At 46.7% G+C, this 23,269-nt stretch overlaps 1 protein-coding gene across 3 annotated transcripts in view; it reads left to right on the top strand.

Annotated features, from left to right (window-relative positions):
* The window catches only part of LOC135399828 (uncharacterized), a 178,187-nt gene extending 163,662 nt beyond the window's left edge, over positions 1-14,525 (top strand). For all 3 annotated transcript variants that reach the window (XM_064631567.1, XM_064631566.1, XM_064631568.1), the window contains exons 5-6: positions 2,785-3,017; positions 12,545-14,525. In XM_064631567.1, coding sequence (XP_064487637.1) covers positions 2,785-3,017; positions 12,545-12,990 — 679 coding nt within the window. In that variant the 3' untranslated portion in view covers positions 12,991-14,525. The remainder of the gene's footprint in view (positions 1-2,784; positions 3,018-12,544) is intronic.
* The last annotated feature ends 8,744 nt before the right edge of the window (positions 14,526-23,269 follow it).

Consider the following 23,269-nt stretch of genomic DNA (forward strand, 5'->3'; position numbering starts at 1 on the left):
GGTATAAACGTAATATAGAAGTACTTTTTTATACCCTCAGCTGCCGTGGAAGGTATAGAATCAGTGATCTATACCTTACACATGGTTTAAACAGGGTATAGACAGTGGCGATGAGGTATAAATGTCGTACTCTAGACCTTATTTATACCTTTTTTATACCTTTTATATACCTTTCCTTCTAACAGTGTAGCAGGTTCTTGAGCCCAGATACACTAGTATGAGGTGAATAACCAGAACAAATGAACCTGGTTCCGCGGTCCGGTAACATTTTTGATGAGATAATCTTGAAAATGACCCCAATTACATGAAGCGTATTCGAGTTTTGGACGTATAAGACTGATGTAGGCAAGGTGCCTCAAATTAGGGGGTGCGAGTTTGAGATTACGGCGCACGTTGCCGAGAGATTCGTTAGCTTAGGACACGATGTGTGAAATATGAGAAGACCAGGAGAGATCAGAGACAATATGGAGGCCGAGATATCTGTAGCTATGAGAACGTGAAATAAGTGTGTTATACAAAGGGAGCAGGGAGATGTAATAATGCCATGACTACGAGTAAAGCAAATTATCTTACGTTTGTTAGCGTTTAATGGCATAAGCCAATGAAAGCACCAGTCTTATTTTGTTAAGTTCAGCCTGCAGAGCATCAGCATCGCCAGCGGATGTTATTTTACGATAAATTACACAGTCATCGGTGAAAAAAGTCTTACAGTAGATGTTAATGATAAAAGGAAGGTCGTTGATATATATGAGGAATAGCAGAGGGCCGAGTGCTGTCCCCTGTGGAACACCAGAGTTGACAGACGCGAACGATAAAAAGGTATTATTGGCAAACTCACACTGCTGGCGATTAGACAAAAAGTTACGAATCCACTCAATAGTGGGGGGACAAATGTTTAAGGACTGAAGTTTAGATAGCAGAAGAGCATGGGGAACTATATCGAACGCTTTGGAGAAGTCTATGAGAATCGCATCTGTCTGATAGTTAAGAGTCAAGATTAACGTGTAGGTCATTAGTTGAGAGCGGATTTTTAGGTATACTAACAGGGGGCGCTCTCTATCACATAGCACGCAGTATGCCAATCTTAATTGCGGATGATATCACTGTCTCCCGATAAACTGGGAAAGGGGGCGCGCACCTTTTTATGTACCAACTTTCCTTCCAATCGGAAGATAAACCGATACGATTCTGAAGGTTGGTTGGCCTAGAACGATTTTTGCGACGAAGAGCGCTACCTGTTAGTGCCAAAAAATCCGCTCTCTATTCATTAGTAACGAAAGCTAACTGGGTCTCGCATGAATAATCCTTCCTAAATCCCTGCTGGCACTCTGAGAAACTTGGGAATCGAGAAACCCGAAAACAGAGCTTAGAGCATACAGACGTTAGTGAGATGGGTCTATAGTTGGAAGGCTTTGGAGTTAATATTATCGAGGCCGGAGGATGGGGAAAGTTTAGATTGTCGATGAGTTTTGCGATACCGATGGGACTGATTCTGATGCTTTCCATCGAGGAAGAGTTGTGGACAATGTCACAGGGAGGGGGCTTACTAATTTCAGTTATAAGGACAGATGAGAAATAGTTGTTAACACATTTCGCTCGTCACGGCATCATCTGATGCAGAGGAGGGATGCAACCTCTTTTTTTTTTTAAGAAAGGATTCGAAAGATTCGAGATTCGTAAGATTCGTGGATTCGCAGAACCTTCCTTGGATTCGGATTCGGATCCGGATTCGGAAAATTCTGGATTCGTCCCATCTCTAGTTGTAATGCATTCCTTATGGTATGGATGACGCAGTACTACGAATATCAGTGCTTCAGTCACTACCCCCCCCCCCTTTTTTTTACACCAAGCCGGTAACCTATACCTACTAAAATGCACTACGCGAAGTGATTCATTCGACAGATGCATAAATACAGCAGAATTCGATTTTAAAAACCGCGACTGTGCGCAACGGTTGCAATGCCCGCCACTAGCCGCCCGTGTCGCTTTGACGTCATTGCGGTACAGCTGGCTGATTGGTTTAGAGAAACGTCGTCTGCTACACATGGAGGGAACTAGGAGAGAAACGACAAAAAGAAAAAGCGGAAGTGCCGACCCCGATTGGAGCGCGGTCACTCTTGTAACCATAATGACATCACCGGTGTAAGACAAATGTCGGCACAGTTCCCTGTGGAGCCGGCCCAGAATGCACAATTCCCCCGGAGCAACATGCCCCCCGCCGGCGGGCAGGCAGGCATCCCGGAATACCACGCCACCACGACCACATCACCGGTGACGTTTTTCTCCTCCTCCGCCTCGTTTCGTCCTATAGAGCGAGTTGAGCGGGAACGCGATATTCGGGTGCTTTTTTTTTTCTAAGGAAAATATTGCATACGGAGATACGGAGAATTTTTTTGTCTTAGTTATCAAGTCAAGTCACACCCTCCCATAATGCGTCAGAAACAGAAAATCCCTCCCTACGCAAAGCTTTGGGGCCGCGGACTACTTTTGCGTGGGGCACCCAGTAGATAAAAGCAACCAAGCCTCGAATACGGAGCCGCCGATATTTCGAACGGACACTCTTCTTCCACTGGACCCAGTAGAATCAGTGTTCGAAATATCGGCAACTCTTGACCTGAGGCTTTTGCTTTGAAGCCCGATGTTCCGTTGGCTCAGGGCTCAGTTACTGCAACGTTGACCACTGTGTTGTCCGCTCCATGACATATGCCATCAAGGTCACACTCCTGACTGTCTTGCATTTTGCGGAACAAGGCACCGTATAAATGAACTATCGTTCCCTCCTAGCATTCTCCACTACACCAACATCATGGACACTGTGATTACCCTCGTCGTTCCTTTCGTGCTCATCGTGATCATGAACTTCATGATTGGCCGGGCGCTCTACTTATTTAACTCTCGGAGAAGGCTGCGCCGTATCAACAGCTCACAGCTCATGTCCAATGATGTTGCCAAGGACGAGCCTTGCCCCCACTGCACAGGCGGTTCTTCACTTTCAAATAGCAATCCTTGCAACAGAGGTAAGAATCGCATTTGTGTTGTTCTCTTGCGAAAGTGTGTCACAGCAGGGCAATTTAAAGGGGTGGTCTCGCAGACCATGAGGTGCTCAGAACTGCTGTCATTGGTAATGCAACAGTGCGGTTTGTACAGTGCTGGACAAAAGTTTACGGAACACGCTCCGGCGCCTTCCTTCCTCAGAGTGATACGCTAGCAGCAAATCGGACCGTACGGACTTTCAGACCTGTGCAACCCAGTCACCTGTTTGGAAGTCAGTATACGGTATCATTCGCTGCTACCGTGTCACTCAGAGGAAGGAATGCGCTGGAGCAGGTTCCGTAAACTTTTATCCAGCACTGTACCAACAAGCCGTGGTTGTTGAAGTGCCTACTACGGACTAAAAATCATATTTATTTTATTTCATATCATAGATCAACCTCGCTCAGGGACTCAGCACGTAAAATACAAATCCCGTTAGTGAACACTACGCGTTTGCACGAGTTTTCGAGAAAACCCGCTAAGCTTAGCTTTATAGCTTCGGATTCTTTAAGAGTTGGTGACGTCGTCGGGAGCTCTGGCGTCCGCCTCCTAGCAACAACGCGCGTCTCTGATCTCGACCCTACGTTGGAAGACTGTCAGCAGCTGTGGTGAGGAGTCGGAACAGCCGAGCTTCGAATTCTTTTGGGCTGTCAGTAGTATACGACCTTCAAAACATGGGCAGCGTGCTTATAATTCTTTGCCGGCCCACTCCAAAGACAAACACTGAAGATTGCCTGATCATTAAAAAAAAATAATAAGAAGAAAGAAACTACAAGCAACTGCAAAAGCCGAGGCGAGCTCCATTGGGAACGACGCAGACATAATCCACCACTCAGGAAGGAACGAAATTTAAAGGGGTACTAACATGCCAAAACAACTTGCTCTCTAATGACAGTCCATGTTTCAATTAGTATAATGCAAGCAAAATTAGTTCACACAGCGCCTAAGAAGAAAAACGCAGTGAAAACAGAGCCGTCTTTGGCGGCAACGAATGGGATCCCCAGAAAGCAAAGATTGGCGGCATCCAATGAGACAGCAGGACAAGCGCACGCTTACCTATGGTGGCCGTGTGGATTTGGAGCGGGTCTTATCGTTGTATTCCTACTATGCGCGGCATGATGCGCACTGCTTCATTTTTCAATACCGATTCACTGAATTGTAGCCTACAACAGTTCTCGCGGATGTTCTACTGACAACATTTATTTTCACGTCCTTCGGACAGCGACGCCAGTCCGCTTCGCAACGCGCACTATCTAGCGGTTTTAGGTACTTGGATCACGCTAGGGGCGTCGCGGTCGCACGTCTTCGAGTTCTGTCGTCTGCTAAACCACGTGATTTCAACATGCGGGCCAATGAGGGCACTCGCCACCGTTGCAGTGCGGATGTGACGACACCGGATACAGTTGAGCAATCTGCTGCTCGATCGTTTTGAGACCGGGCAAAAAAAGTGCTAGCTAGCAAATTCCGAGCGCTCGGAAAGCGCCACGCGAACATGCGAGATTTGCTTCATTTTGACCAAGCGAACATGACTGCTCGAGATCTGGCAAAAAAAGTTGCTCCGAAATGACCACCCGAATTCGCCATATGTTTTTCACAGGGACTGCTCCATGGCGTGGCACGCGCATGCACGCGCGACATGGGCTAAAAACATCGATGCACGAGCTGAAACGACGTTCACTGCTTAGCGCCCAAACAAGAAAGAGCCCGGTATAATTTCTATTGTAGCTCCGTAACGGAATCAAAGTTTTGAATTATGATAACAAGTACGAATTTAACGGAGCGTGGAACATGATTTGAGGTGAACTTGTTTTTGCATCCTAGTGTCCCTTTAATGGTATTTCCGACTGGTAGTACCAATGCTCTAAGCAAGGGCGCTCCGAGCTGGAGGAAGGAAGAAGATGGAAGAAAGAAACAACTGCCGAAGCTGTTGTCAAAGCGGTCTGCTTTGACCAGTCGAAAGGCGCGTTAAGTAGCGGCTATCTCCAGAGAGCGCTCCGTCCACTCTGTCCCTCTCGCTCCGGAGCCTCTGCTAAACGCGGGTTTTTAAACCAAGAGAGCGTTGCGTGTGCATGTGATGTGTGCACGTTGCGTGTGCAATGCGCCTCTAAGCCTCTGCGTGTCACTGAATGTTTTTTTCCGGTAGAGCCGCTTTCCGACCTGGCTGTCTGCAGCCTTAACCTCCTCGTTCCATGGATACCCATTTGGGTACTTCTGAAAGAAGACATCCCAGAAAGCCATCCAACAGATTTTCTGTTTCTGGCGAATTACGAAAGAACGTAACTTGACGTGACAACTAACACAAAAAAATATCTGTACGCAGTATTTTTCTTTGAATAAAACGCCCCGAACATCGACGCGCGCGTTGCCGCTCGACTCGCTCTCCAGGCCGAAACGAGGAGGAGGAGGATTGTGATGTCATCGCGGTCACAAAAGAGAGCGCGCTCCAATCGGGGCCGGCGCTTTTCGCACTTTTTTTTTTTTTTTTCGTTTCTACTCCCATTCTCCCTCTGTGTAGCAGACGACGCCTCTCCAAACAAGCAAACCAGTTAGCGGGTTGCACCGCGATGGCGTCAAAGCGACTCTGGCGGCTAGTTGCGGGCATTGCTACCGTTGCGCGCGGTCGCGATTTTCAAAATCGAATTCCGGGATGTGTATGCATCTGTCGAGTGAATCACTTCGCATGGTGGGTATTAACAGTCAGGTTAACGGCTTGGTTTGAAAAAATGGTCGTGACTGAAGCGCTTTCGGTAGTCGCTGAAGTAATGACAGGATCGACTCACCGTTGGCCACACAGAGGTGGGCGTCGTCACGACTATAACAAAAATACAAGCCGGATAGAGGATGAAGGGTGGAGACGCGTAGAGGGTGCGTGAGTTCGTCGGGGAGAGCAAAGTGTTGGAAGGGTCGTTGAGCAAGACCCTCTTCCTGCAGAAAGAGAACAATGTTTGTTGCTTTAGCGAGACGTTGGGCATAAGAACCACCGGGGTAGAGGATGTCCGCTAGCGTGCTCCATAGCCTACGCACTGGATCTGCGTTCACCAACTCTCAACTATCCAAGATCGGCTCTAGCGGTGACGCCTGCTGTGGTCACTGTCAACAACCTGAAACAATCGAGAACATCCTGCGAGACTGCCATTCTGCGTGCGAAGCCCATCTCCCTCACTCCAGCTCTGGCTGCAGCCTTAAGAACATTAATTGAGGTGCAGGTGGATACAACCAGACAGGAGGGTGGGCAGCGCGAGAAGCACTCCGACTGCTGAGTAGGAGCGCGGGAGCGCCACACTCCGCAAAAGGAGATGTCCCGTTCAGTAAAAGGGACCGCGATAGAGCGCTCGGTGGTTGCCAGTCGAAAATGCTATTAGTAAACTTCCTTTCTTTTTCCTTAACAAACATATCCCACCCCCCACCCCATTAGTAACCAAGGACAAATCCTGGCGTCGGCGTCTTTTTCCCCCGCGTTATTTGTATTCCTAGAGCTACAAACAAATATTTCGTTGAACTTGCGGCAAACCACGGAGGAAGAGGTAATAGCACATATGTCATGTTATATTATGTTATGTTACGTTCAGAGTGACCTTTTCAGTGGTTCTGTACGAATAATATGCTTCCAGCCCTCAATATTCATAGTCTGCTGCTCTACTCTACGGTACATTATAGTGCAAATTTCTCGAAAATGAGTCTTCTGTTCTGAGCGAAACTTTTAACTGGACGAAACGCCGTCCCCACGGAATATTCTAGTGTAAGTAAAGGCGAAAACAGCTCACGGGGCGGAAGTTCCTCCTGTTGAACATTCCACGCACTTCCCTGGAGTATATAATATGAGTCGGGGCTTACGTGGACAACTGCGATCATGAGCGGCGCCAATGTGGCCGGGTCTGTGGATTAATTTTGCCCACCTGAGGATTCCTTAACGTGCACCGAAATCTCGACATACCATATTTAACGTCCCTCGCGGAAGACGGCGTGTCTGAACAACTTGTACCCTTCCACCAAGTTGCCACCGTCCACGGCCGGGTTCGAACCCGCGATCTTGGGAACAGCATGCGGACACACGCTACCGACTGATCCGCCGAAGGCGGCATCGCTGGAATATCTGGAGCGGCGTGCTGTGCACATACTGTGGTTTGCGCCGAAAACCAAGTCCTCTTTCGTTGATTCAATAGTGGCGATGAACGCAACGTGCGTTCAACGTGCGGGATGCGTGAAGATTCGGAACATATATTCTTCTCGAATGTGCGCGGTTTCGAACTGCATGTTTGCAACTTCAGAGATCCCCGGACCGTCTTGATAGCCGACCCTTTGACGTCGTGAAAGTGCTGGGCGAAAGGCCTGCGATTCATCGTTAGGGTGCACAGTGCTCACGCATCACCTTCGTTAAGAGCATAGCAGAGCTCTCGTCTTTTTAGACGTTTTCTTCTTCTCTTTTTTCTTTACTAGACCTGGAGTAGCTTGTCCCGCAGTGAGCCGGCTCATATCTCTATTTTTTTTCTCCTATCATCATCATCATCATCAATAGTCGCAATGTTTACTGCTTGGATATTTCTTTCTGACGATGAGCAATGCAATCTGCGTGCTATTTATTTTGTTGATAAGTTGGAGTTGCGGGCCTCACACTATAGTGAAGTCAAAATCTCCATTTTACTTTTTTTAAACCAACCAACTTGATAAGTTAAGTAATTTTTTTTTTAATATGGAGAGATTGTTTTTTTTGTTTTGTTTTTTTTTTCTTTGTAGGCTTTTTAGTTTGTGTGCGAATAATTCTGTATCACATTCGACTTCCGAATCGAATACGGAATTCTATATTAGATACGACGTCATCATAAAAGGATTATGCGAGCGATCTGGTGTAGACTTCACGTGGGCAGCACATCCCTGAGTTTGGGGTGAAGACAAGAGGACGAACAAATAAACGTACAACACAGGGGTCTTGTCCTGTGTTGTACGTTTATTCCTTAGAATTCCGTATTCGATTTCGGAAGTATGCTGCCTACGTCTATATTGGAATTTCGAATTGAATCGATATGTCTTCCAAACCGAATATATATTGGAATAATTCCGAGTTCCGAAGCTCATCTTGTAAGGCCGAAAAGGACACAAGAGAGGTCATAAAACAAAGTGAGCGACTTTCGTATTCTGATCCGTATGAAGATATTGCGCATACATGCTGTACACATGTTTATATCCGTATACATGTTTTGCATGCGTATCCGATCCCTTGATGCATCTATTCGTTTCGTGTTTGTTTCGGCTATGTATCTATTCGCTTCGGTCTTAAAGGACATATATACTGTAGAAGTGGTTTTTTAACAAAGTTGGTTTGAGGAGTGATTCGCGAGAACTTATATTCGCGATACAGGATTCCGGGAGTGCTTTGCTCTTGCCAATCGTGCCGCGGTCAATACTCGGGCATATTTGAGCGCGTACCAAGACATCCGGTGTTCACGGGGATTGCGGCGTCAATCCCTTTCCCCTCCTCACAGACGTGGGAGGAAAAGCCCTGTACGATGGCCTTTAGGGACCATGCAGGAGGCCATACTGGCCGTGTGCAGGTCAGTCAATTCATTTTAGCAGTTCTCATTCATTATCGCTCAGGACAGTGAACAGTTCAGTTGAGATGTCGTACTATCATACAAGCTGGTTTTGAGAAGGCGAGGGAAGGCATGTTGCGGCTTCGTGGTATAGTGGTATATATGTACAGTGGAATGCGTTTGTAGGAGTAACAAGAGCGTGATCAATTTTTATTTCTTTACATATTGCCTGATGGGATAAAACAGTCTTCTGCGGCTTGCTTAAACTACCTACGCTGTATGGAGTGAAAAGGTCAAGGTAGTCACGGTCTGACGTCGAGCGCCGCACGATTTTCGCTCTCATATAGCGCGAACTTAAATTCGCAATTTCGGAGGAATGAGCGAAAAACGCGAAAAATAATTCCGCGCAAAAAAAAAAAAAAACACTTCTACAGTATGTTATGCAGCTTGTAATATGTTTCTGCTTAATATACTATTTCGTTGCAACGTTTCTCAAATGATGAGACCAACGTCAAAGTTCTTAAAGGAATTTTGCTGACTGCAAACGCTTGATTGGCATGGAGAATACACTAGCTGAAACACACGTGATCACTTACGTAATATTGAATGATTCAAAGGTCGTATTTTTGCATTTGGCACACGGGATGACGTTGCATGGCCTGCAAGACGGTTTCTGCGTGCTATTACACCACAAAAGTTTCGAGTTTCCTAACAAATTTTGACCCCCTGTCCCCCACTCCTTCCTGATGTCCTAGCCATCTGTCCACGTCTGTATATACGCCGTTCAGAGCCACAGTTGCTTCGCGGCGCTAACGTAGAATTTAAAAAGTAAAATAGCATATTTTGTCGACGTTGGGAAAGAACAGCTTCTGTTTATGGGAGGAGCCGAATCGGTCGTGTGACTAATTAAATCTCTCCCTCTTATTTTTTTTCCCGCCAACATCAACATCAATAACTGCCGTCAATGAACATTTGCGCACTTCCACGGATTTTCGAAAGGATCCGCGAAAGGGTAGGTGACGTCATCAGGTAGCTCGACGTCCGTCTTTTAGCAACAGCCCACGTCTCCGCTACGCCTCCATTCCACGTTGGAAGGCTACCAGCAGCAGTGATGGGGGGAGGCGAGCACCGAACTTCGAGAAGTAATGTTGGTAGATTGGACCGCCTCACGGCGCCATACTTCTTAAAACCGCAACTTAATTATACGATAGTTCCGCGTCACATTAACCTGATTGGTTGAAAGCATTCCGACTAATTCGGGATTTATCGGAAGCATTTCGTGTGTACCTCCGTTGTGGTGTGCTACCTCCGTCACCCGAAAACTTTGAAAGCAAGATGGCGGACAGTGTGCCCGGTGCTGTTGTGACAGGAAAAAAGCTTCACCTGTCGCTTTTCCCAAGCACCAACACTCACTCCAGCCGCATGAAACTACGAGACGTCAAAAATGTATTTAATGTCACCTATGGGCGTTTTAATGGCGAAACAGTAGATCATCTGGTGTGAAAGATTCACGATACGCTCAGGCCACGCTGGACTGAGTCGTATGTGCTTTATCGGAGAATTTTCGCGCCGCCAGATAAACCGCGGAAAAGGCGAGTCGCCGACATACTTCCCGAATCATGAGTCGTTTCCTTTTTTCGGGAATGTTATGGGTGGGAACACAATTCGTTGGTCGCACTGAAAGAACTCACTATTACGAGTGCACGCACACACACACGGCACCGTTTACATACTGAAACTTCGTTTTGAGTTCTTCATGCGATCAGTATGCGTGAAATATAAACGGACTCTACACATGAGAATCGGAGTACCACTAAGGTAAATAAGGTGGGCGAGATGTCGAGGGGAAATATATGATAATAACAATGTTAAGGCTCTGCGTGCCTCATAATTTCGATATAATATTCGCCTGCGACAGCTGCCGTGCGCATTTGCATAAACGAGACGCGTTCACGCTGGAGCTCGAGCGTGAGACCTATATTTAGCTCTCATAAAAGAATAGCATTCTGCTATCGTTCAGTTCTCAGGTACCATTATTTCTGAAGCTCGTGCCACACGTATACCACACGGGATACTTATTTACTACGTGATATGAGCATACTATCATGCAGGAGCATTCACTCCAAATATTCCCTTTGGGAAGCGCGCAATTCCTGAGAAAATTTTGTCTAAAGAGCTGGGGCAGCGGGGGTGATCTCTCCCATCTCCTCCTGGCGTGTTGTGACGTAAGATCATCCGAGCACTTTTATTGGCTGCCAAAAATCGTCTGCTACAGCGCGGGAGCAAGGCGACCAGTCGGCGGCAGTGTGCTCCTTCACCCTCTCACATTGGAGGTGAAGGAAAGACGCGTCTCCGAAGATGCGCAATGAACAAAATAAAGAAAAAAATGATGTTCCTTCACGAATTTTTTGCGGACGATCTACTGAACGGATTTTTGTTCTGAAAATGGCTACGATATCAGGTGACCGAAAGGAACAGATGTTCTTAATGGGTCAACGTCGTAGCTTTCATACTTAAAAAGTTAATTAGATATTTTTAGGTAATTAGTCATTCGACGGTTGAGCAACAGATGGCCAAGAACGTCCGCCATCCAGAGATGATATAAGTGCAAACAGGATGTCTATAGCCCTTATAATTTTTTTAAGCAAAAATATGTATCGAAGAAAAAAAGACATCCTGTATATCTGCTTTCCAAAGCTCGAGAGACATAGAAGCGAGGCCGAACGGGAAATGTTCCCGCGGAGGAGCAGATGGTTAACGTGGTCGTTTTCTACGACAATACGCATTGTATCTGTGGGGACTGAATGAGAGAGCGGAGACGCCCCTCTCGCTGTGCCTAGCTGTGCTTAGCTTGTGGGTCTTTTTTTTTAGCGTTTTCTCTAGAACCAATTTCCGCCTGGATCGTCTTACGCGCTTTTCTATTACCTTTTCTGACTGTGGCGTAACTCATAGATCCTTATATTTCGTGTCATATGCAAAGAACGTCGTCTTACTCTATTCCCTTAGCTTGTGGGTTTGTATACAGGGTATTTGATGTAACGTGTCCCTGAATGATATTAAAAATATATAGACGTTGTACAAGGATGCCGCTTGCTGCATTGGTCTTTGCGACACTTTTGCCACCAGGAAAGAGAGATTTTGTCAATTTTCAATTGCAATAAATTGAATTTTTTAAATTTATCTCGCCAATTTGCCAAGTCAACCCCTCGTTTTTCCAACGGAAATGGAAAGCGCATGTTCAATTTACCCTGAAACATCACTGAAGGGATCCAGCACATGCACGGTCAAAACTATCCGCAGTCCTACCCTACGGCTCGTGCAGTATGTCAACACACACACGCACATAGGCTCACTTCACGTGCAGGTATACTCCAGATCATCATCATTATCTCGTTATGTAGAGCTAGCTTCCATAAGCGGCAACCGAAACCATGGGGGGGGGGGGATTTATTGGCAGAAAAAAATAAGAAAAAAGGAAAGGGGAAAGGTCAGCCATGCAGCACGCCGGCTTGCTGTTCCCTAGAAAAAAAGAGAGAGAAAAGGGAAAGTATAAACAAGAGAAAAGGAAACAGCAAATACATAAATAAATACTAAAAACAATAAAAATTGAAACAGACACTCGGCTCACAGGGAGTCCAGGAGGCCCGTGTCACGCAGAAAGCAGAGCACCGCTTTTGTGACTCTCCACTTGTTAGCTCGCTGCACAGGGCCAAGGAGTGTTGCGAGAGAAACGTCTGTCCCTCCGTCCGTGCACCCAAGCTCTGAGAGGTATTGCCAGAGCACGGCCCGATGATGGTTCTGACGCTGACAGTGGAGGAGCTGATGAGAGATATCGTCTTCTACGGCGCAGCAGGGGCAAGTGGGAGATGTGACCATGGTTTTGTGCATTGCTGTGTGAATAGCGTGTCAATCTGTATTAATTGGTATTATCTGTGGTATTAGCGTGTTAGCTGTGTTCAAGCATTTCTGTTCCAACCTTACAGATTCGAAAATGCCAACATCTGACACAGGAAGCGTCTGCAGCCATAATAGGCCGCCCCCTCCGCCTCCTCCTGCAGCTGAAATCCTCCATCCAAGCCAGCTCAACGTCTTTCGAATGCTGTTTCTCGTCTGCACGGTATTCATCATCCTCAACCTTCCCAGCTACGTAGTGCGAGTTCACGTCTTTGTGCTCTCCGTCAGCGACATACAGGTGCCCGAGCACATCTTCCTGTTGCAGCGCTACTTCATGTTGCTCTATTACACGAATTTTGCTGTGAACATTGTTCTGTACAACGTGAGTAGCCGCGTATTTCGCCGAGTGATGAAGCAGTATGTCTGGACAAAATGGCAGATTATTTCCGGCATGTGCCGCAGTCCTTCTGATTCTGGATCAAGCGACCTGGGCTCCATAAAGGACAGCAAACTGGCACGTAACAACGCGATATGATACACGACGTCGTCCCGAGTAGCACGCTAGGAGTCAGGCTACAGGGACATGTGCATGAAAAATGCGCGAAGATAACCAATGTTCAATTTTTTTTCAATTGTTCAGTTGTGTCAATGGTTGAAGGCAAACGGACGTGGGAGCAGCACGTGCGCGAGCATGCGTGTTCAGATCCAATGGCCTTCCTCCGGGTATCACACACTGCATGAGCCCAAGCCGAACTCCAAGGCCTGCAAGACTCAGGAGCACCAAGGCCAGCTTGTGCGAACATTGAGGAGATCCATCGCTCGTGACGGATTTTCACCAGCTGCCCCGAATCTCACCAGCGTGGAAGTTGAGGAGATTCCTCAACGGTGCGCTCAGTAGCTTCGGTAGTGCTTAGGGCATGCGCTACAGTCCTCAACGCTGCTCGTGCGTAGAACGCTCGCAAAGCCGCTCAGGACGCCACTCACGAATTCCCTCAACGTTCATGCAAGCAGACCCAACCACAACTTCTCAGATCCAGAAATCCTTTGACGTAATACCAGTTGAAGCACTCAAAGGAGCACACTGAGCGGGCATCCGTTATACAGCAGCCATGGCAACATGGTGGATTTGTTTCCAGTGAGACAGTGCATGAGGGAGAGGGGTACCGAGGGAGAGGCCAGCATTCACCGTTGTGTACCGTGAAAGTGGTCAATTGTTTGGAGCCTGCACACTGCGCGAGGAAAGGTGCTCGAAACAGGAGCGCGAAAGCGCAGTTTGTCACGTCTAATGCAGAAACACGACGCCCGTGTCCGTAATAAAAGGACCGTCCTCTCACCTTTCATATGCTTGTTGTTATAGGAAAATTTATTGACGACAACATGCGCGAAACGCTTGCGTGTGTATATACTCTTTCATAGCGTTGACATTTCGGTGGTTGCTTTGACGGTGGCTTCTAAGAACTATTGAGGTTTTTGCACATTTCCTAGGAGCCCGTGGAGTCAAGTATCTGTTGTATGAGCTGTTCATGAACCGTGTCATTCCACTGCAGATGATGCAATCGGGCCGTTCGACTATCTCCGACATTGTCAAAAAATTTTGCTTGTAGAGCGCCTCGCGGATGAGTAATCAGAGCGGAGTTTCTGGTACCATTGCAAAATGGAAAAAGCAAGAAATGAAAAAAACTAGAACGAATGAGCGGTCAAGGCAAGAGTATGACATTCAGAGGGCTTCTTCCTAGCGTAGTGGTACAGTGCGGAGTCGGCCTTAGAAATAACAACGTAACTTCAACTTCAATGTAACCTTAAAGCAACAACAGTGGTCCAGTGAAAAAAATAATAATTTCCTAATTTGCCGGTGTAAACTTTTAATCACGTAACGTAAGCAGATGGAATCAAAAATGACGAAAGATGTATGCATAAATAAAATTCAATGAAAAATGTAAAATCTTACGCATCAGTGGCGTCTTTCGTGCTATTTTCTTGAGATCGCGGTCTTCACTAGGCCTAACAGGAGTTGCCCTCACGGTCCCGTTTATTACTTGTTTTCTTGTACGTATTCCTGAATAAAAGGAACTTTAAAGCTCAGCTCCGCCGATTTTCGACTGCGACAGAATGGAGCCATGCTTGGGCTGTGCGTTCGTTTCCGCAGAGGGAGCATACATGAGAAAAATTTTCACCCATTTGTTTGTAGTTTTTAAGAAAACAATTTTTTAAATTTTCCTGGCACGGCGGTCCTGTGGTCGGCAAACCCTGACCAATCCCGGCTTCGTCCTGGCTTAGCCGCGCTCGTGGCTTGGCTAACGCCAAATCGTCGATGCGATGGCGGAGATCAATGGGCGAAGGTGAATGTTTTGGGTGTGTTCCGTGATAATTGCTGTCGTTAATAGCCTCAAAGATAGTTTTGCCGGTCTTCTTTAACAAGCCTTACAGGATAGCCTCGTTGTGCAACGACGGCCGTCGTGAGCGGACATTCTGTGCCCGCACTGTGCTTCATGCTACCAACAAGACCTAACACCTAACGTGTGACGTACACTTACGCATTCTCAATAGCTTTGGCAGCGCACTATGCGCGGACTTGCTGCGCGTGCAGAAAGCATCACCAAAGCTATTGAGAACGTGAACGTGCTCGAAGACGAAGTATTCCTTATAAGAAACATGATAAAACGGTGCGGTGGTCCCCGATAGCTCGTGACAGCTGTTTCAGCACGATACAGCGGCCATGACGGAGTGTAAACACAAACTGGTTGCCAGGCAGAGCTGGCTAGGTGTGGCTATCCAATCCGCGCAGTTCCAAGTATGACGTCACAAGTGGAACCGCCGCCCGGTAGTTTTTCTCAAATTTCTCACGAAGGAGTATGGAAATTTGGAAAGCAATGTGCGTTTATGAATGAAGTTGGGACCACGGTTCTGAATATCACAACGTCTTCATACTTTCGGAACAGCAGCGGAGCTGCACTTTAACGGTAGCGACGAAACGTCTCATTTTCGCGTAAATAATGATAGCTGAGCGAAAATTTAAGCCGATTTTGTAGCTACAAGAGGATGTATACACACAGAATAAAATTAGAGCAGCTTATCAAACAAATTTGGTCACGAAATCCCCGCTTCGCCGCTCCAAGCACCATCCTCCATTTTGGAGAAATTTTGGTGTCATGGCGGCCCCCGTGGAAAACAGCAACCAGTGAAATGCCCCCAAGTTTGATTCACAGGTCGAGCCTCTTTTCTATAGGCTCCTCCTAATGGCCAGACTCCCTTTTATTACGCACTGCATTGCACCGGAGCCGTGTATAGTGAGAGCTTGGCCATTGGGCGCAGCTTGACGTCACGATGCGTCATTTGATGTCACGTGCTTGGCGGGAAAGCAACACTCTGAGGCTCAGAGCCGTGTATAGGCAGAGTTATTCCAATACACGGCTCTGGCATTGGACATGCGCGTAGTGCCACCAAACGCGTCAAGTGTCAAAAGAGCATTGCATCCAATGTTCCCTGACAGATTGACACGCTTCTAATTGACGCCCTCTAGTGCCCTACTCTCAATGTGCAGACTACATTCTCCGCTGGCGGAGATACACCTCTGTGACTGCAGCTGTTGAGTTGTCCGAAGTATATATAGTTGAGCGGTCAAGTAGGCATGAGCGAATAAATAGCGAAAATGTGGCGTACACTTTTCTCACTTCATGGTGTTCATTAAGTCCTTTCAAGCTCGGAGACTCGCTTGGGCCCACGTTCTCATCCAGTGTAGGCCCTCTACACGCATTTTTGAAAAATATCGGAGATCGTCGAGTTGCCTGATTAGATCACCTGTCGTGGAATGACCTTTACCTCTCTGCCACGTGTTTTCTCGGCACAAAGTGAGGCCTACAACGGCGAGCCCTTTCACCATCACCATCAACACCACCACCACCACCACCACCACCTCGGCACAAAGGGGGAGACATGGAACACCGAATTCGTTATGAACAAGTTACATAGGAAGTATACTACTTCGGCCAAGTGTCAGCTTGTTCAAATGAGTGTTGTGTTGTACTGTGTGTAACGGATGTGGGTGTCGCCTTGCCTTTTAACGTTTTGCACGAAGATTGCAGGTGTATCTAGCGACGGCGTCGCTCTTGTCAGCATCCCATATGCCGTCATCACTATACATTCGTTTATTGTTGCTGTTCGCACTTGCACGTCTTTCATCTGCAGTTACCAATGTGTTTTTTGTCACACAAAAATCACGCGCTGGCCATCTTCATTCAGAATAATTCGAGTGCGCAATATTTCACGGACTTGCCGTCGACATTGTCATAGTGAAAAAGCAATCGTTTTTCTCTCGTTGAATGTCCTATATGTCGGTATGCCGTGGTTTCTCGCTGTAAACGTGTAGTGTGCTTGAATTTAAATTGCATTATTGATCACGGCATGCAGTGTCTGGCAGGTTGTTCAGAGTGTGGGGTAGTTGAAGACACGGAATATATGCTATGTCTTGTGCTCGCTCGCGGATTCTGGACAATCACCGTTTCACTATTTCGACGGTATTGGGTACTTGCCCCCACTGCGAAGTGGTCATGCACTGCAAGCACTGATTGCATCCCTTCAAGACATCCTGGCTGCCGACAAGTTCTGACACTCTTCTTGAGTATCTGTGTTCATTGTTCGCAATTCATGTGACCATGTTTTTCAGTGTGTGACTTTTGTGCACTTTCCTATTACCCTGCTCTGTTATCCTTTTTGGGGTTCTTTCCTTCTTTTTTGATGTTGTAGCCAGTTGATAAGTGTTATACAATTCTGGTACCTGGGCGTTGTGGAGAAGCCGGCATCCACGTAGACTGAACCAATTTCTCCATCTTATTTTTGCACTTGCTCACTCACTATAAATAAGTAATGATTCTTAGTAAGTAATGCGTAGTCTAGTGACAATGTATACCAAATGCACCAATGACACTTTACCTAAGGCCCTAAACCATACGTTTTACAGTTGCCTTACCTAAAGAAAGTCTCCCAAAAAGTACGAGAAAGAAGAAAATCTATTTGCAGCAAGCGTTGGATAATACTTAGAAAATCATTGTTGTGATGTGTAGCTTAATATTCCACGCGCGCACAGAGCCACAAGTAGACCCACGGATATTGTCTGTGATAATAGAAGGGGCCTTCAGTAAGTTATACGCCCATGAAGTAGCGATTATTGCTACTTTTGGACGTGTAATTCCTGATTCCTATTCCTTAATGATAGTGACGAAAACATGCCTGTATTTTTTCACTCATTCTCCGTGAACATCATGCGCCTAAGAGAGTGAAATATCACCTTCCATATGCTGTATGTATAGCGAGCAACGGAGCAAAATGTGCAACAAAAACTAAAATAAATAAAACACGTAATATAACACAAAACCATCAAGCTATACTCGGCTCATGGCTAACTGATTTCACACGATTAACATAGCCTATCTAGTAATCCACTCCAGTATACAGACGCTCTAACAGCTGCATGATAACACGATCATCCATGACGGAGGTAAGGCACGCGCTCCTCGAACCTTGTCCTGACCGATAATCTGCATGGACTGACCAACATAACGTGGATGCGTGGAAGACTCATCTAAGCTTTATCGCGAAACACACCAAAGGAAGACGTAAAACAACATAAACGCATCTGCACTTATTCCATTGGCTCAGGGCTAGTTGGCATTCTGAGCGGTTGACTCCAACACCGCAACCCTATAGGGTTCGTGGTTTTCGGCATTTTCCGAAAAATGCCGGAAAACACCCCCGGAATGATTTTTTTCAGATTCGGAATATTCCGAAAAAATCCGAATTTCTCGTATCCTGACAGCTGCCATTCGCGGAACCGTTAAAGGAAATGCCCTTGGAATCTCCCTTTGTCGACTATTTCTCGAGCTTGGCATTATCTTCGGGCAGTGCCCTTGTTTCGTTGTGCTTAAGCGCCTATAGGAGGATGACCTCAGCTCTGTTGTGCGGTCGGTGACCGCCTTTTGGCAGGACAGTACTTAGTGACACACCTCTCTTTAGTGAATTTACTATTCAGAACCTTTGTGGTCTGTTGTTGTCGGGTTAAAAAGAGATCACGAGTGTACGGAGCTCCCAAACGGTTTCAAAAGCCGATCGCTGATCCCTTGCCCTAGCCTTCTAGTTCATGTTTGTGTTCTTTGTATTCCTCTATCTAACCCCCGCCAGTTACGACTTGGAGTGACCCTTACCAGCTCCGGTGGCGCAGCGGTAACGCGTGCGCTTGGAGACTGGGAGGTCCGCGGTTCGAATCCGCGGGCCGGCTGTGCCGTCTGGGGTTTTTCCTGGGTTTCCCTCAGATGTGTAATAGGCGTATGCCGGCACAGTTCCCCTGAAGTCGGCCCATGGACGCAGCTGTCCTCCCCCCGAGCGGATTCCGCTCGGTCTTCCACTTCATCCTTTCCTCTCCTCCTCTCCACCACCTTTCCCTTCCCGAGAAACATGCCGCCTAATCAGGCAGGCAGACCTCTCGGGTTCCTCCCAACGACACTCCTCCTCCTCCTCCGGAGTGACCCTTGTTTCCGTTCATGAGGCACTCCAAGGCACTTCGAGGCACTTCACTGTATGATGACTTATTCTTATTTGTTCTACGAGATGAATCTCGTATGGATGATATAAAGCGCGAGTTTTTCGAATATGCTGCATGCCCTGCCCCTCAGGTGGATATATCTCCTATTCAGTTTTGGACGACCCGTTCCAGCACATGGCCTTTGTTATCGCAGTGCACCTTAAGCATACTGGCTATTCCTGTTTCTAGTGCTAATGTTGAGCGCGCGTTCTCTAAACTGTGTGTTATTAATCGCAAGGAGCGAGCCGCTATGACAGATGCGAGCATGATGATGTACGCTTGCATCTATTACAACAAGAGGTAGTCTCCTTGTTTGCTGGTTTGGCACAGGCAATAAAAGACAATGAATCGATTCACTTCTTTTCGGTTCGTTGTTACTTCGCGCGCAAAATAGGCTTTCCTTCATGCGAAATAATAATTATTTTTTGGGCGGAATATAGATGCCGAAAAAATCCGATTTATAGACCCCCATATAAATGCCGATAAACACCCCCGAATTGGGTTGAAAATAAATGCCGAAAACCACAAACCCTACACCAGGGCTCCACGTCTGCTCTATTCTCTGCTGGATGCGAGGACTGTCATCGGTGATGAAGGTGAGGCACTGCTTCCACCTTGTCCTCACCCATCAACTGGACTAGCCAGCATAACGTTGATTCCTTGTAGAGCCTCCTAAGTTTTCTATCGGGAAAACACACCAAACGAAGAGTTAACGCACCATAAAACCATCGGCACTTATTCTACTGGCTCATGGCTTGCTGGCTGGCTTGAAAGCTGGCTTGAAAAAGTTGGCTACAGTCCTAACAATACTATCACTCCAATACCGCAACCCTGCAAGCGCCCACTTCGCCGTTGATGCTCCATTCTCTGCTGGAGGCGAGGACTGTCACCCGTGATGGAGGTAAGGCACTGCTTCCACCTTGTCCTCACTGATCAAGTGAGCTAGCCAGTATAACATTGATTCCTTGAAGACCCTTCTAAGTTTTCTATCACAAAACACACCAAAAGAATAGGTAACAGAACATAAAAAAATCTGCACTTGTTCTACTGGCTCATGGCTGGCTGGCTTTCTAAGAGGTTGACTACTATACTCATAAAAATACAATCACCCCAATACCGCAATTGTGTCAGTGGTCCACTTCGTCGTTGATGCTCCATTCTCTTCTGGATGCAAGGACTGTCAACCGTGATGCAGGTGAGGCACTGCTTCTACCTTCTCCTTATCGATCATCTGGACTAGCTAGTATAGCGTTGATGATTTCATGACACTTCTAAGCTTTATATCGCAAAGCACACCAAAGGAAGAGGTAACGCAACATAAAATCACCTGCACTTACTCTACTGGCTCATGGCTGGCTGTCTTTCCAAAAAGTTCACTGTATACTCATAATAATACAATCACTCCAATATTGCAATTCTGTCAGTGGTCCACTTCGTCGTTGATGCTCCATTCTCTGCTGGATGCGAGGACTGTCAATCGTGATGCAGGCGAGGCACTGCTTCTACCTTGTCCTTATCGATCATCTGGACTAGCTAGCAGAGCGTTGATTATTTGATGACACTTCTAAGCTTTATATCGCAAAGCATACCAAAGGAAGAGGTAACGCAACATAAGACCATCTGCACTTACTCTACTGGCTCATAGCTGGCTTGCTTTCTAGCAGGTTGACTACAGTCCTAACAGTACCATCACTCAAACGCCGCAACCCTGTAAGTGGTTCACTTCGCCGTTGATGCTCCATTGTCTGGAGGGGAGGACTGTCATACGTGATGGAGGTGAGGCACTGCTTCCACCTTGTCCTTACCGATCATCTGGACTAGCCACCATAACGTTGATGCGTTGAAGACATTTCTAAGCTTTCTATCGCAAAACACACAAAATTAAGAGGTAATGCAACGTAAGATCATCTAGACTTATTCTACTGGCTTATGGCTGGTTTGCTTTCCAAAAGGTTGACTATACTCACAACAATACAATCACTCCAATACCCCAATTCTGTCAGTCGTCCACTTCGTCGTTGATGCTCCATTATCTTCTGGATGCGAGGACTGTCATCCGCGATGCAGGTGAGGCACTACATCCAACTTGTCCTCACTGACCGTCTGAACTAGTCAGAATAACGTTGATGCCTTGATGACACTTCTAACCTTTTTATCGCAAAACACACGTAATGGAGAGGTAACGCAACATAAGACCATCTGGACTTATGCCACTAGCTAATGGCTGGCTGGCTTTCCAAAAGGTTGACTATACTCATAACAATACAATCACTCCAATCCCGAAACTATGTCAGTGATCTACTTAGTCGTTGATGCACCATTATCTTTTGGATGCGAGGACTGTCATCCGTGATGCAGGTGAGGCGCTGCATCCACCTTGTCCTCACTGATCATCTGGACTAGCCAGCATAACGTTGATGCCTTGATGACACTTCTAAGCTTTCTACCGCAAAACACACCAAATGAAGAGGTAACGCAACATAAGATCATCTGAGCTTATTCTACTGGCTCGTGGCTGGCTGGCTTTCCAAAAGGTTGACTATGCTCACGATACAATTACTCCAATACCGCAATTCTGTCAGTGGTCCATTTCGTCGTTGATGCCCCATTATCTTCTGGATGCGAGTACTGTCATCCGTAATGCAGGTGAGGCACTGCATCCACCTTGTCCTCACTGATCATCTGGACTAGCCAGCATAACGTTGATGCCTTGATGACACTTCTAAGCTTTCTATCGCGAAACACACCAAATGAAGAGGTAACGCAACATAAGGTCATCTGGACTTATTCTACTGGCTCATGGCTGACTGGCTTTCCAAAAGGTAGACTGTACTCATAACAATACAATCACTCCAATACCGCAATTCTGTCAGTGGTCCACTTCGTCATTGATGCTTCATTATCCTCTGGATGCGAGGACTGTCATCCGTGATGCAGGTGACGCACCGCTTCAACCTTGTCCTCACCGATCATCTGGACTAGCCACCATAAGGTTGATGCCTTGATGACACTCCTAAGCTTTCTATCGCAAAACACCAAAAGAAGAGGTAACACAACATAAGATCATCTGGACTTATTCTACTGGCTCATGGTTGGCTGGCTTTGCAATTGACTATACAGGGTGTCCCACCGAAAAAGGGACAGGGGCTAAAGAAAAAACGGAGTGCTCTACACAAATGGAACCAACTGTACGTGCTTGGCAGTTGTGTGGTCTATCCAAAAATATTTTTTCGTCGCCCCTTGTCAATTAATTAGCGGTAATTAATTTTCTAACTTTTTAATTATCGGTTTTAGCTCTCAGATGTCAATGAGGAAGTTGTAGTACATGTCGAAAAAGACACAACTGAAGTGGTTCGAGGTCGCATGGCTTGTGGTTTCGTTTTTTCTCGGGTTTCAGATGCCGGGCGGACCACAGATCGCTGCCCACAATCCGGCCCCCGCGCACGACGATTCCAGCGCCCTTTGGCGTCACATCGACCTTGAGATTAGCGCTTGGAGACCATCCTTGGGCCACGTCACACAAGAGGAAGATATTTCACCTGTTTCACGGCACACCTATCAGAGTGCACTGCAATCATCGCGCGCGGGCGCCGAATTATGGGGAGCGCTCTGTGGTGCGCGCGGCTTCTGAAACCAATTTTTGAACCTGGGAAAAAACGAAACCACAAGCCATAGCAACCTCGAACCACTTCAGTTGCGTCTTTTTCGACATGTACTACAACTTCCTCATTGACATCTAAGAGCTAAACCGATAATTAAGAAGTTCGAGAATTACTTACCGCTAATTAATTGACAAGGGGGCGATGAAAAAAAAAAAATTTTTGGATAGACCACACAACTGCCAAGCACGTACAGTTGGTTCCATTTGTGTAGAGCACTCCGTTTTTTCTTTAGCCTCTGGCCCTTTTTCGGTGGGACACCCTGTATACTCATAACAATGCAATCGCTCCAATCCCGTAACCCTCTCAGTGGTCCACTTCGTCGTTGATGCTCCATTCTCTTCTGGATGCGAGGACTGTCACCCGTGATGCAGGTGAGGCACTGCTTCCACCTTGTCCTCACCGGTCACTCGGTGTAGAGCTACCATAACGTTGATGCGTTGATGACACTTCTAAGCTTTCTATCGCAAAACACAGCAAAGAAGAGGTAACGCAACATAAATCCATCCGTATTTATATTCTATTGGCTCATGACTGGTGGTTTTCCAAAACGTTGTCTGTAGTCATAAAACAACACCATC

The sequence above is a fragment of the Ornithodoros turicata genome, chromosome 7 (genome assembly GCF_037126465.1).
Source record: "Ornithodoros turicata isolate Travis chromosome 7, ASM3712646v1, whole genome shotgun sequence".
In the NCBI taxonomy this organism is placed as follows: Eukaryota; Metazoa; Arthropoda; class Arachnida; order Ixodida; family Argasidae; genus Ornithodoros; species Ornithodoros turicata.